The following is a 13,978-nucleotide window of genomic DNA, read 5'->3' as shown; positions in this document are numbered from 1 at the left end:
TCTCCCAGTTGGAAAAAGTGGTTTATTTAATAAGTGCCATTAACACAGCTGTACATCTGGAAGGAAATAATCTTAGGCACTCTTCTCTTACTATAGGCAAAAATAAACCCAGGAGCACCGGGCTGGCTCAGTCAATGGAGCATGCGACTCTTGATTTCAGGGTCATGAACTCAAGCCCCATGTTGGGTATAGACACTACTTAAAAAAATAATAGATAAATAAACTCCATTCATATTATCCCTTCAAACACTGTGCATGTGAAAGTAGAAGAGGCAGAATTTGTGCTCAGGGGTGTCCTAGTCCGCAGCCACGTCGACTGTACGTACTTGAAGCGCACAGCCTGCTACGTTTGGGCATACACACACGAAGCCGTCGTCACAGCCAAGCAAACAGACCTCTTGCTCCTGAAGGTTCCTCATGCTCCTTGGTCATCCCTCCTGTCCATTGTCCCCAGGCATTCGTTTGCACTTTCTAGAATGTTCTCTAAATGGCATTCTATAGTATGTGCTCTTTCTTGGTCTGGATTTTTCCCTCAGTGTCATCATTCTGACGTCCACATCGTAGTGTGAGTGCCACACCTTTTGAAGTTGTCCCACAGATCTTGGCTGTTTTTCTCTGTTTTTGCCATTATTTGTTGTCTCTGCATTTCAGCTTGGAAGTTTCTGTTGGCCCATCTTCCAGCGCTCTGGTTCTTTCCTCGGCTGTTTAGCCAGTGGATGAGCTTATCAAAGTCTTTTTTTATTTCCGTTACAGTGATTTTTACTTCTAGTGCTTCCTTTTGATTCTTCCTTAGAGCTCCGTCTCCCTGCTTGCATTTCCCATCTGAACTTTCCCTGAATTTTCCCATCATCTACTCTTTCCACTAGAGCCCTTAACAAATCACTCATAGTGATTTTAAATTCCGTGACTGGTAATTCCAAAATTCCTAAATCGTGCACATCTGAAACTGGTTCTGATGCTTGCTTTGTCTCTCAGACTCTTTTTCTCACCTTTTAACACACCTTACAATTTTGTTGGAGGTCCAACATGATGCACTGGGTAATAGGATCAGGTGGAAGGCCGTTGGAAGGAAGTTTCTCGACAGCCTGGCTAGGAAACGTGCTGCGACCAATGTTTGCTGCAGGTGTCGGTACCAGAGGCTCCAAATTTGTTGACAGCCTGGACGTTATTACTGAATGTGAGGGGTAAACAAAATGGAAGAGATATCCCGAAACGTGTCTCCCCGGTCTGTCTGACTTGCTCCAAAGAAGCCATGGCCCCCCAGACCCCCCAGCAGAGAACAAAGCTGCCAGCAGAGCTGGACAGCAGGGAAGTTAGAGACACAATGGGGCGAATGAACCATTACGGTATTTAATTCATTTGTAGACCCACGCTGTGACTTAAAATTTTCCAAAACCTGTAGACATTTGGAAATATTTGGAAGACATAGCCAGAATGTTTGTAAACGTGTCCCACGGAATAGAAATACCACTTCGTGATCTGCCAGAGGCACGAGCGGGTGCTTGTGAAGTAATTTGTATTTTATAAGCTAGTTTCCATGCTAGTAAATTTCCCGTTGGTGCATAAGTATTTGCAATGGTCTGTATTATAACAGCTGCTTGATGAGATGTCATTGGTCCCTGCAGCAGGATGTCCTGAAATTAGGGGACTTTGGCTCCTGCCGGAGCGTCTATTCCAAGCAGCCGTACACAGAGTACGTTTCCACCCGCTGGTATCGCGCCCCAGAGTGTCTCCTCACCGATGGCTTCTACACCTACAAAATGGACCTGTGGAGCGCGGGCTGTGTGTTCTACGAGATCGCCAGGTAGCGGGCCCGCGTCGTGTCTGAGAGCTCCTCGGTGCCGGCGGGCCCGCGCAGATGTCCTGAAGCCGGCCACACGGCGAGGCTCGGCCGACCTACCGCGTGGCTTCGTGCCAGGCCCTTCCTTTGCCAGACGGACTTTACGGTCATCCTGCCGGTGTGACTGTTTAACCTGACAGAACATGTACAGGCTTTCATTTTACTTTTCGTCAAATACTTTTCCTTGTTCGCTTGTCACAAGGTACAGGATAGTATCAGTTCCTTTCTTACCACGCCCGTAGGTCAGTGGGCCTCCCCGTTCGGCTTCATCAGTGAAACGATTGATTCGTGAGTTCAGGAACAGAGTAGAAACGTGCTTATTGCCACCTTGTGGGGCCTGCCATGGGGATGTGTGAGCAGTGCCCCTGCTCCTGGGATCTACCCAAAGAGAGAGAGTCTGTCAGGTAGGAAGTGCTGGTCACAAGCGTGAGGATGGGTCACCTGTGGCGCAGCTGGATTCTAGAAAGCCCCAAGTTTTAACCATCATCCCCGGCCTCCACACCCCCCAGCCTTTGCGCTTCACCGCCGGGTGGAGCAGGGGCCCAGGAGAAAGGGAGGTGGGCTTGCCCCACTCAGGGTGAGTCGGGTGTGGGGTTGAAGAGGCCCACAGAGGGGGTGGGCCGGCACTCGTCTGCTCGGAGTGCACTGTCAAGGACGAGCAGGTGAGGTTAGCGTGGGTGACATGCATCATAGGCGGGGACCCGGGTCGTCTGCTCTCGCCAGCTCAACTACCCACTTCATAAATACAGGCGTGCCTGTCCTTTAGGACACACCTATTGATAATCGACTTGTTATTTTTGGAAAGCTGAGTGGCACTTTCACTGACGCTTAAAGTACCAACAGACAATCCTTTCTGCGGTGCTAAAATCCCTAAGGCTGGTAAAGGACCTCAGTGTTGAGAATGTGATGGCTGGTGGTGTCTCACCAGAGTGTGGGCAGCCTGCGGGGGGTCTGCCACACACACCCTTGCCGCCCGGCCCCCCGTCTCAGAGCTGCTCCCTGCCTGCCTGTGCTTTCCTCGTCTTTCCTGTAGCCACGGACAAGGCTGCTTTCCTGCGCAGAGCTGCTCTTCTAAACCCTTCTTTGTGGCATGTCATGCAAATTGAATTTATTTATATAAGCTTAAAATCTTTCATCCACGATTCCAAAATCCATAAAAGCCCCCAAAACCAAAACATTTCTTGGACTTTGTCACCAAAACCAGACCCGACCCACCCTGAATTTTTGTTGGAAAACCTCACCTGTGACAGGAGACTTACAGGGGTGATGTGTCTCACTGTGGAGACCCCAGGGTGTACAGAGAGGAATGTGGCCATCTCTTAGAATGACACCCACCTGTTGGGAAAGGAGAAACAGGCCTGGGCCGAAGGGAGAACGGAAAGCCCATAGCTGCAAGGAGGACCATGGGTGGGATTGTGTCCTTGGGTTTCCATGTGAGCTAGCCGCCCAGCAGAGGGGGACGCTGGGATGAAGAGGCCATGGCCTCCCCTAACCACAGTCCTGTCCTGCTCTTCCAGTCTGCAGCCCCTCTTCCCTGGTGCCAATGAGCTGGACCAGATCTCAAAAATCCACGACGTCATCGGCACGCCTGCTGAGAAGACCCTCACCAAGTTCAAACAGTAAGTGCGGCGTGTGCCCAAGAGTCCCGTATGGACTTGCCCCCTGCCAGGGCTGGTGGCAGCAGCCAGCCGAGCGGAGCAGGCTGCGCCTCTCCTGCCCTTGTAGGCCCTCTGTCTGCTTGTGTCCTCGCTGCCGCTGAAGGGGCTGCAGGTTGGCCAGGGGGCCGGGGCTCTCGTCCCCCAGGGTTCTGCCAGGGGCGCTGTTCCTCCAGCGCCACAGAAGAGTTCAGATGGTCTTGCTGAGGGCCTGGCAGTCAGGTTTTGTCTTCCGAATATTTACCCAGGACTGAGAGACCTTTGGGCAGAGGAGGTTCCCACATATAGGCTGTGCGTGGTGAGGCGTTCGTGGGAGCGTCACCCAGCATTGCCAGCAACACGGACACCTCGACCACGACTGGTTAGGGTTTGGTTTTGGTCAGAGATGCAGCTGAATCTGGGAGCTGGGGCTTCTGAGGGAGAGCCCTGTGGGGTAGCGGGTGGGCAGCTCCTGGGCCCTCAGATGGCAAGGAGAGACAACAATTATCGAGTCTTCCTTTTCCTCCTTTGAAGCTTTATCTCTTTCTTCTCAGGTAAAAACGTGCTACTAGTCTTCTCAGGGGGACAGTCGTTCTCTCACATTGATAGTACAACAGGTCTCACGACCCCTGCCCCATTTTAAAAACAGACTTTAAATTTTAGAGCAGTTTCAGGTTCACAGCAAACTTTGTGCAAGGTACAGAGGCTTCCCGTAGACCAGCTGGGGGCCCGCACAGCCTCCCCATGTGACCCCCCGCGCCAGGGTGACGCATCGGTGACCATCCGTGAGCCCACTCTGACACTTTGTCACCCCGAGTCTGCAGTTCACGGGAGGGTCCCTCTGCTATCGTACCGTCTCTGGGTTTGGATGACCGTGTAGTCACACCCGTTCTGAGAGCGTAAACCGTCGTCAGTCAGGGCCCTGTTGAATCATGATGGTGGCTGGCCAAGTGCGCTCAATAATGGCGTGATCGTTTATTATCATTGGGCTTTTAATACAGGTCGAGAGCTATGAGTTTTGATTTTCCTTTTAAAAAGGGATCAGGAATACCTCTACTGACGGCCAGTTTGTCCTCGCAATGCCTCTCCCTCCTGCACGCAATGGTGGCCTATGATCCCGATGAGAGAATCAGCGCCCACCAGGCCCTGCAGCACCCCTACTTCCAAGGACAGAGGTGGGCTCCCGTGCAGCCCCGGGTGGTGGCAGGAGCTGGCCGTTGAGGCCTGGGGGGCACGAGCGGGGCTGGGTGGGTCCGGGAGCGGCCTATCCTGAACTTGGGTGCCCCCGAGATGTACCCCTCGTTCTTTTCTGGTGTAGCCTCCCAAAAGGAGGCGGTCAGTGGCCCGCGGCCGGGCATGAGGGCTCAGTGGCTGCTCTGAGGTTGAGCTGCTCGTGAGGCTCCAGTGGTCAAGACTCCAGGAGGGGCCTGTTGCACAGCAGTGACAGCAGGGTGAACTCGCTGTGGGTTGGGGGCACGTTGGTACCTGGCACGGGAGGAGCTGCCTAAGGGGCACTCGTGCCAGGGTGAGCGTGGCGGTGAGGCGGGGGCTGCGGGCGTGTGGCCGGGCAGTGCCCACATGGGATAGACCAGCCTGGGAAGGCGGAGAGGGACATGCAGGCATGCTGTGCATGTTCTCAGGGGAGCACGCCCTCTCTCCCCCTTCCCTGCAGGGCAGCTGAGAAGCAGGCTCTGGCCAGCCACAGAAAACCTTTCTTTCCAGAGCGCCCTGTGGCATCAGAACTGTTCAGTAACAGCTGGCAAATTTCAAAGAAGGACAGAAAGCAGGTACTGAGTGAAGTTAGTGAGCTGGAAATGGCCTTTGTAGGTGGGACTGGATGTCCTCAGGGGGCTCGTGTCTCTGCGGAGGACGCCCCCCATGGCAGGCCAGACTGCCCCACCCGCCTGAAAGGGGCGCCCATCAGCGAGGTCTGACCCTGCGCCCGCGATGTCTCTGAACTAGGACGCAGGGAGCCCGGCTCGATCGTTCCCGCCCCTTCTGTCCCGCTAGCCGAGGGGGAACGGCAGCGCCCCGTGTGCGCAGGCCAGGCCAGGAGAGGCGGGATTCTCCCACACACAGGTGCCAGGTTCTCTGCCAAAGCGCTTGGCAGCTGTCACCTCCCTGTGCCCTCCAGCTGACCCTAGCAGGGGGCACAGAGAAGCTAAGCTGGCCCGGGTGACCTGGTGTGCCAGTGGCAGGCCCCCACACCCCCACGTGCGCAGCCGGTCTCAGGGAGCGCTCGCCTGGGCACAGACTGCTTCGAAAACAGCAGCTTCCTTTTGCAGTCTTCTCACCCCTGAGCGCCCCAAGTGGTCCCCGCTGCTGTGCCCCACCAGCTCCACGTTCTGCGCTGACCGCGCGCTGTGCGGCGCTGTGCCCTTCTGTCACTCATCCCAGCATCAACTGCGTGTCACTTCGTGCTAGGAGCTGAGGTCACCGGTACATCTGCAGCCAGGCCGCCTGCCTGATGGCTCCATTCGGCTAAGAGGCTGAGCAGTTCAGACCCAATCTCCTGGTCTCTCCCCCCAGACCTTCTTTTCTCCCCCCTGCCTTCCCTTTAAGGGTAGAGGCAGCTCCCTTCCTGCTCTTCAGGCCCCAAAAGGTGACACACCAGCCCCACTTGAGCCTCCCTCACTTTGTCTCCCAACTGCTGTCTCTGCTCCGGCCTTCCCTCCGGTGAGACGTTTGTCTGACCGTGTCACTCCTGCCGGCACCCAGCACAGTCCCTGCGCATCTGGAGGGGCCACACGGGAAGCCTTCCCAGCCTTGAGGGCCATAAGGTCCCATCACAGCTGTCCTCTTGCCGTGGACGATCCGTAAATGAACAGTGGGGCTCTGTCCCAGTAAAACTTTGCACACTGCGATTTGAATTTCATGTAATTGTTACATGCCATGAAATGGTTTTCAGCTATTAAAAAAGGCAGGGTCCCTGGGTGGCTCAGGTGATTGAGTGTCCAACTCTTGGTTTTGGCTCCGACTGTGATCTTGGGGTTGTGGGATCGAGCCCTGTGTTGGGCTTTGGGCTCAGCAGGAAGTCTGCTGGAGATTCTCTCCACTCCCTCCCAAATAAATAAATAAATAAATAAAAAATTTAAAAAAAAGGTAAAGAAATTCTTAGCTCACCAGCCACACTGAAGCAAGAACATGGGCGGGTTTGGCCGACCTCCGGAGTTAAAGCAGGGGTGCCAGCACAGCCTTGGCCCGTGGAGCGCTGCTCTGACCGTCTCAGTGGCCTCCCTGGCGTCAGGCCAGGCTACAGCCAGCTGCCCTGTGGGGCAGACCCCGCATGAGACTCCAGTGTGAAGGCTCTGCCTCCCCTGGGGGGACGCTCCAGTGAGCAGCCACGTCACTTGGGTGGTGGGGATACCATCTAGTCACCGTATGGTCACAGCTCTTGGTCAAGTTCCATTAGGCGAAAGTCGTACAGAAGAGCCTCTTTTGTTTTTCCTAATTTCCGTAAAGGGGACACCATTATAGGTTCGACTGACCTGTGTTTTGTTTCAAGAAACAGTCCCTAAAGCCAGAGGAGGACCATCCCAAGAGACCAGGACCGGCCTACCTAATGGAACTGCCCAAACTGAAGCTTTCGGAAGGGACCAAACTGTCCTCGCACTCCAGCCCCGCACTGCGCTCCGTGCTCGGCCCGGGGGCCAACAGGAAAGTGCCGGTGCTGAGGCCCTTCAAGTGCGCTGGCGCCGACCAGAAGGTAGCCCGTCTTGCCAACTCCCCGTGGCCCGCGGCTCCTGGCCCGGCCCGCTGAGTGTCTGCTGTTTCCCTTAACAGACGGATGCGCAGAAGGACCTGAAGGCCAACCTGAAGCAGTACCGTCTGCCCACGATCGAGAGGAAGGGCGGGGGGTACTGAGCAGCCCGGCCGGCCGCCTGCCCGGAGCGTGAGAGCAGGTGTGGCCAGGCCGGGCCCCGCGGGTCGCCTCCGAGCCTCCGATGGAGGACCCTGGGAGAGGCCCTGCGTCCCCCGAGACACTGCCCTGCAGGCCAGCCGCGGCTGCGGGCGTCCTGAGAGCAGCTGTCCTGTATGTTCCAGTCGAATACATTTGTAAAACCACCTCGTTCTGGGGTTTTATTTCATTTTTGTAACCTGAGAATTGGGGGGCAGAGAATATTTTGTAATTTTTAAAAATCTGAGTCAAAACAGAAATCAGAATTCATATACTGTATGATTTAGGCTCGGTTTCACCACGGGCCCTACACGCCATGCCCCCTGCAGTACGTCACCAACAGTGTGAGGCACGTCACCGCTCACAGATTATGCTCCTGGAGTTTTATTAAAGAATAAGCTGTCGGTACAGTATTTTAATATTTTCTGAGTTACACGTGTCCTGACATGCATTTCTTTATTTTAGGTCTTGTGAGCATGTTTGGGGAAGTTATTTTGTTGGGAAGGCTTTGGTACAGCTCAATTTTGTGGCACGTGAAAAGCCAGTAAGGACTGAACAGAGGCTCGGCCTGGTTGCGCCATGGCCTCGGTGCCCCCAGGGAGCTGCAGCCGGACGAGGCGGCCAAGCACGAGGCTCGTCGGAGCGCCGGGCTTGCCTGCGGCCACCGGCCACCTCACATTAGCTCCGGAGGCCCAGCTTCACCTGTGAGTAGAGATGCTGCTTCCTGCCGGCGCTTTGCTCTGCTGCTGGCCCGCCTGCTGGCCAGACGCCAGACCCTCTGAGCCCCTTTTTGTCTTGGGATGTAGCGTAATGACACCTTCGTTTTCTCATCTTCACAAACTTACAATGTTAAGAAAAAGCAAATTTCCCAGGTTAGTTTTAGTCTTCTTGTTCCCTCTTTTGAGACAGATCTGTGACATTCTTCCACATGGTCTCCGGTGGCCACCATGTCTGAGCCACCTGCCAGGCGGTGAAGCAGAACCAGGAGTCCCAGGCCGGCCAGGCCGTGGGGTGGATGCAGCAGCCTGGGGAGGGGCAGGCGGGAGCCAGCGTTTCACAGGGGTGGGTGCGGGTGAGCGTGGGGCAGCATGGGTATGGGCCACACGGCGGCCCAGGAGCCCAAGAGGGGCAGATTCAGGACCAGAAAGAAGGTTTTGGGGGACCTTCGGAGCTGGGTGCGCATGAGGAGGGGCTGGGAAGAGCTTCCTCTGAGCCCATTTAACACCCTGGCGGGGTCTTCGGGAAGCCCTGTTGTGGCGGGGGTGGAGTGGGGGGGACATTGCGGGACAAGCAGGGCGCTGCTCTGCCCCCTCGGAGGATCTGGGAGTTCCGGGCCCCTGGGAGCTGAGGCAGGGAGAAGGCCGGAGCCGCGGGGTGCTGAGGCTCCACAGCAGGCAGGCTGGGGAGACAGGAGCCGGGGGAGACCGGAGCGGGCTCCTGGGATTGAAGGGGGCCCTGCATGGCCAGTGAGCCCACACTCGGAACCCAGGCAGGCGAGGCTGCCGGAGAACCAGGCCCGAGGGGCAGTGGCTCGGGGGGCATGCTCCTGTCCTCGAGGACTGGCTCTAAGGACATATTTAAGGACTGACAAGAATTTGTGTATTTAGGAAAACTGTTACCCCTTAAAGTGTATACAATTTGAGGGGGAAATCTTTAAAGTTCTCCCACACACCTTTCTGAGTAAGCAGATTTGTCCCTCCCCATGGAGGGCCTCTCTGGGACAGGACAGGCCCTTGGGGTGTGACCTGTCCACCAACTGAAGCTCTTTTGGCTTCACGTTGGTCTCTGGAATACAGGTGCTGTGAAACAGCCGGCTCGGAGCCGGGGGCCCAGCCACCCCAGGCCCCACAGCGGGCATGGCTGGTGCCTCATGGAGGAGCAGGTGGCACCGTGGCCACGCTCGCCCTCCCTGCACCCACCCACCCACGCTCAGCACGGAGCCGGTCACCGGGCAGCAAGAATGGCTCCGGCTCTGTGCCCGGCCTCTAGGCCCGGTGCTGGGCGTGGAAGGCCGCCTCCGCCTGCTGCCAGAGCCCTGGCGGGTCTCGGCTCACTGCAGACTGGAGGCCCGCGGAGCCTTTGCGGGCAAGGCTATTCCCGAGCACTGGAACTGTCGCCACAAAGCTCCCAAAGGGACCGGGGTCGAAGTCGTGCTCCCCCACCACCCTGTCAAGCTGGCTCACTGCACAGCGTTTCCTGAGCACGTGCCTGGTGCACCAGCCTCGCTCTTCACCCACTGGGCCCCCTGGGGCTCAGCCCGAGAGGGCTCGAGGCAGGGAGGCACCAGCACCCACAGCCCGGCTGCTCCCGGCGCCGAGGCTCAGCCTAGGGTGCTGGTCTGGGGGGTCCGGTTCTGACAGCACCTTAGCGTGTGGACCTGCCTGTGGAGTAGAAAACGCAGAGGCGACGCCACCCAAGTGACCTGGGCGCTGCTGCTCCCTGCCCCCCGGCGCTGAGGACTCCCCGGGGCCTGCCGTGTTTCCTCTGGTCCAGCCACGGGGCAGCCAGCAAGCTTGCGGCCTCCACGCCCCGGAGCCCCGGCCTCCTCTTGGCTTCCCTTAGACGTGTCCCCACGCAAGTAGCGTGTCTTCACCAGCCCCTACGTGTACGAAGGCTCCAGGCAACCAATAAAGGCAAATGCGAGTCATGCTGAGCCTTCCCTGGCTTCGGACGAGGTGACGGGCCCCAGGGCCGGCCGCGGGGCTGCGGCAGTTACAAGGCGGTCTGCTTTTGGAAGCCAACTCGGGCTTCTTGGCCAGGAGCCAACTGAAGGTACACGAGCCACAGATTTGTTCCTAGTACAGACGCATCGACAGCAAATCGGGGCCCGTCTGACGCTTCGCTCCGGAGCCAGGGTGAAGGGGAACGGCAGGGGGCTGAGCCGGGACTGTCCCCCTCGAGAGCTGTGGAAGCTGGGGAGCACAGCCGGGGCATCTGACTGAACCGAGCTTGAATTTTAACACACGTGCTGTTCTCGTGCCAGCCAGATTTCCACCTGTCACTTCACAGGAAAAGGAGACAGCCCCAGGGGGTCACAGGATGAACTCGGGACTCCGCAAAGGCGGCCTTTGCTGACCCGCAGCAGCACGTGGCCTCGTGTGTCCCTGGACCTGCGTGGCTGGGGTTTTGTGCCCCTGACAGTGTCTAGGAGCCAGCGCTTTGGTCACGGTGACAGAAAGACCATCGAGCACGTGCGGTTTTAATACGCAGGTCGTTTTGAATGTACACGATAAAAATTCTGACTCTTTCCCTTGAAACGACAGGGTGTCTGACTGTTTCCTGGCATTCGCCTCCCCCAGAGCGCCTGTCCCTGGGACTCGGGCTCCACAAGCTGCGGGAGCTTCGGGGGCCCGGCCTCTCCTCTGAGAAGCAGCCGCGGCCCGGCGCCGCCCGCACAGCAACCCCGAAAACAGTGCAGCTCTCGGAGGCCGTGCGCTTGATTTCCGGCCTCCGTTGTGGGGACAAGCCCCAGACTTAACGTGCTCGCTCGGAGAAGTGTGTTTCGGACACTTCGTGGTTTACAGTCACACCAGATAAAAATGCCTTCCTGGGGTACAGCTGCGGATGATGGTAGGAGTGACAGCCTTCTGCTGGGCGGTCCCTGCCACCGGGGAGTCCCCGAGTGTGGGCGGGACCTGCACTCAGAGCTGCTCCCGGGCTGGCCTCAACGTGACACCCATCCCGGGTGATCCCCGCAGCCGACAGAGCACGCTGGACTCTCCAGGGTCCGTGACACACGTGTGGTCATGTGTGGCCACGGGCTTTCAGCAACGACAGGCGCGCTCAGGGACTGCAAGCAGGGAGGAGAGAGGGGTTCGCTGGGCCGCACGCACAGGTGCCACCTCCCAATGGAGGCCGCAGACCATAAGCCACAGAACTCTCCAGATGAGCCCCGCTCGAGCAGCCTGTCCTAGTTTGAGCTTCCAGGAACAGGGTGGATAAAGGACGAATCATTTTATACCAAACTTTAATAGAACAAAAAGTTACATTAAAAATTGAGCCAACTTCACAGAAGATAAACAAATGGTATATTCAAGATAGTTTTAATATTAATTTTTTTCGTGAATTAGAAATATCACTCATAAATGATGGAAATTACTGGTGAAGTAACCATGTCCCCAGTAGCAGAAACACATCATTTATACGTATAAATACAGAGCTGACTGCCTTGAAAGCAATGGTATTAAAATAAATGTTAAGATTAAAAAGGGCATTTCCCACCCCGTAGGGCCGTGAGTCTGTGAGACCCGTATTTAAAGTAATTCCCTAATAGCATTCAACTATTTAAGTGCAAACAATTTGTAAAACTCTATGATTGCAGCATCCGTCTTCCTGAATGACAGATTTAAGTCAGAAAGCAACAACTTTCTTCATGAGTGCATTGCAGGTTGTCTCTGACCACCTATGTATAAAAACATCAGTGCAAAAACAGAGTGAAGTACTATTCGTAACACTTGAGTTTAAGGGGACTTTTTGTCCAAGAAATATTTTATTTTACACTATGTATATATGTATAGATTATTTATATATTTTTTATATATATAATATATATATGATATCAATTACACTGAACTTCTGAGTAAAAAGCAAGAAAATCCTCTTACTTTTTACTGCAGCTCCAAAATAATGATTTAAAAGTGGGAACAGCTTCTTTGGGTGAATGGCAGAGAGCACCCTTCCGAGCAGGCCCACGGGTCCTCGCACGTGACTCTGGGTGACCGCCGCCTCCGGCTAGTGTCCACGTTCCCATCTCCGTCTGTCGCTCCCTCAGGGTCGCGTCGGGGCGCGGGTTCTCAAGCGGGGGCGGGCCACTACACTACGGTTCCACCTGGAGAGCTGGCCTGGTTTTGGGATGACAACAAACCCTGCAAACAAAGCAGTTTACATTAATCCCGCAAAACGCGGGGCAGCCAAGAAAGCCACACTCATCCTTTGCCAGAGGTTCACATGACCACAGTTAGATTTCTGTCGGATTGTTAGCCACTGTTTGAACAAATCCTCCATTTCTCGTCTACTTAATTCTCATCCATGTCACTGTGTGACAGTCCCAGCAGATCAGGGTCCGCTGGAGCCGGCCCCGGCCTGGGTGTCCTACAGAGGGCAGGGCTGGCCTGGGGAGCAGCAGGCGGCCTCTCGGGGCCTGGGCTCCTCGGGACATCGTGAGCCCGAAGGCGAGGGGCAGCTGGCCAGCGGCCAGTCGCCACCTTCCCCAGAGGCCGCTGCTCAGGACCACGGTGAGGCCCCAGGAGAGCTCGGCCCTGGCTCGCATAGCAGCGGCCTGGAGCAGCTCACGACGCTGCCCGGGGACCTCATGCCCCGGCCCCACAGCGGGTCCCCACAGCGGGTCGGCCGCCACAGACAGGCTAAGCCAACGCCGCCGCGTCGCACACCCTGGACCCGTGTGGGTGCAGAGGCGAGGGGGCCACGCGCCGCCGCCACGCAGCTCTGCCCACACCTGCTGGCGGGGTGGGGGTGGGCTGGGAGACTCGCTGTCCCCCGCGATGCCTTCTCCCTCGCTTCTCACAAGTGGCAGCTGTTCATCTAGTCGCGATCAGGAAGCCAAGAGCAAAGGGAGTGTCACCCGAACCCCTGCTCTGAATCTACAGGAGCTCCTTCCCTGGGATCCAGGAGCTGCCCCCGGAAAGGAGCACAACCTGGGCAACTTCCACCGTGAAGCGCCCCGTTTCCCACGCATAGCCCTCGGGGGCCGCCCCGCAGACCCGACGCCGGGCCCCCTGCCTCCCTGGGTGGAAGCAGCAGCCCACCAAGGGAGGGGAGCCGTGGGCCCGTCCCTCCTCCCGGCCTCTACGGAGCTGCAGGGAGGCCGGCAAGGTCAGACTCCACTTCCACGGTGACAGTCGGTGACAGTCCGGAGTGAAGAAGCCTTTATCACAAGAGCTCTGCCACCACAATCAAGGTTTCGGGGGTTCGGATTACAGAAAGTGGTTTCCAGGAGCTCTGGGATGTCCAGGAGCAGTGCCAAGTCTACAAAATGAAGAGGTCCCTTTTCTCCCCAAATGAGAGGAGGACTCTGCTCCTGCCGCTGAAGGGGGAGTGGAGACCCAGCCTGGGGACAGAGCCCCAGCCCCACGCAGCGCTCCAGAGGACGGTGACCCGAGGCGCCCACAGTTATTTAAAGACTCAGGACAGGGGCACCTGAGTGGCTCAGCCGTTAAGCGTCTGCCTTCGGCTCAGGTCATGATCCCAGCATTCGGGGATCGAGTCCCGCGTCGGGCTCCCTGCTCGGCGGGAAGCGTGCTTCTCCCTCTCCCACTCCCCCTGCTTGTGTTCCCTCTCTCGCTGCCTCTCTCTCTGTCAAATAAATAAAATCTTAAAAAAAAAATAGGACACAGAAAGGCACTCCTCCCCCCATCCCAGACCAGCCTTGTCTAGCACGAGGACAAGGCAAGCCACGTGTGAAATTTAAAATTCTAGAAGCACATTTAACAATTAAGAAAAAAGGTGACATTAGTCCTAATATATTCAACTCAATATATCCCATATTACCATTTCAACAGGTAGAGTATGCAAATTATTAATGACTTATTTTACGTCACTTTTTCATAGCAGCCTTGAGGGATGCTGTGCCGCACGTCTGGATTTGGC

At 56.4% G+C, this 13,978-nt stretch overlaps 2 protein-coding genes across 11 annotated transcripts in view; one reads left to right on the top strand and one right to left on the bottom strand.

Annotated features, from left to right (window-relative positions):
* Positions 1-7,776, top strand: part of MOK (MOK protein kinase) — a 49,377-nt gene extending 41,601 nt beyond the window's left edge. For 5 of the 7 annotated variants that reach the window (XM_040641409.1, XM_008684188.2, XM_040641412.1 and 2 more), the window contains 6 exons: positions 1,626-1,804; positions 3,358-3,459; positions 4,476-4,649; positions 5,147-5,261; positions 6,980-7,180; positions 7,258-7,776. In XM_040641409.1, coding sequence (XP_040497343.1) covers positions 1,626-1,804; positions 3,358-3,459; positions 4,476-4,649; positions 5,147-5,261; positions 6,980-7,180; positions 7,258-7,338 — 852 coding nt within the window. In that variant the 3' untranslated portion in view covers positions 7,339-7,776. Of the gene's footprint in view, positions 1-1,625; positions 1,805-1,848; positions 1,986-3,357; positions 3,460-4,475; positions 4,650-5,146; positions 5,262-6,979; positions 7,181-7,257 lie in introns of those variants that run through there. The other 2 variants (XM_040641414.1, XM_040641413.1) reach the window with 2 other exon arrangements.
* Positions 7,777-11,322: 3,546 nt separating this feature from the next.
* WDR20 (WD repeat domain 20) overlaps positions 11,323-13,978 on the bottom strand; it is a 63,541-nt gene continuing 60,885 nt past the window's right edge. For all 4 annotated transcript variants that reach the window (XM_008684190.2, XM_008684192.2, XM_008684191.2 and 1 more), the window contains one exon: positions 11,323-12,237. In XM_008684190.2, coding sequence (XP_008682412.1) covers positions 12,184-12,237 — 54 coding nt within the window. In that variant the 3' untranslated portion in view covers positions 11,323-12,183. The remainder of the gene's footprint in view (positions 12,238-13,978) is intronic.

Source organism: Ursus maritimus, unplaced genomic scaffold, assembly GCF_017311325.1.
Source record: "Ursus maritimus isolate PB19 unplaced genomic scaffold, ASM1731132v1 scaffold_25, whole genome shotgun sequence".
In the NCBI taxonomy this organism is placed as follows: domain Eukaryota; kingdom Metazoa; phylum Chordata; class Mammalia; order Carnivora; family Ursidae; genus Ursus; species Ursus maritimus.
Note: the sequence above shows the minus strand (reverse complement) of the source record. Positions and strands in the feature narration are given on the sequence as shown.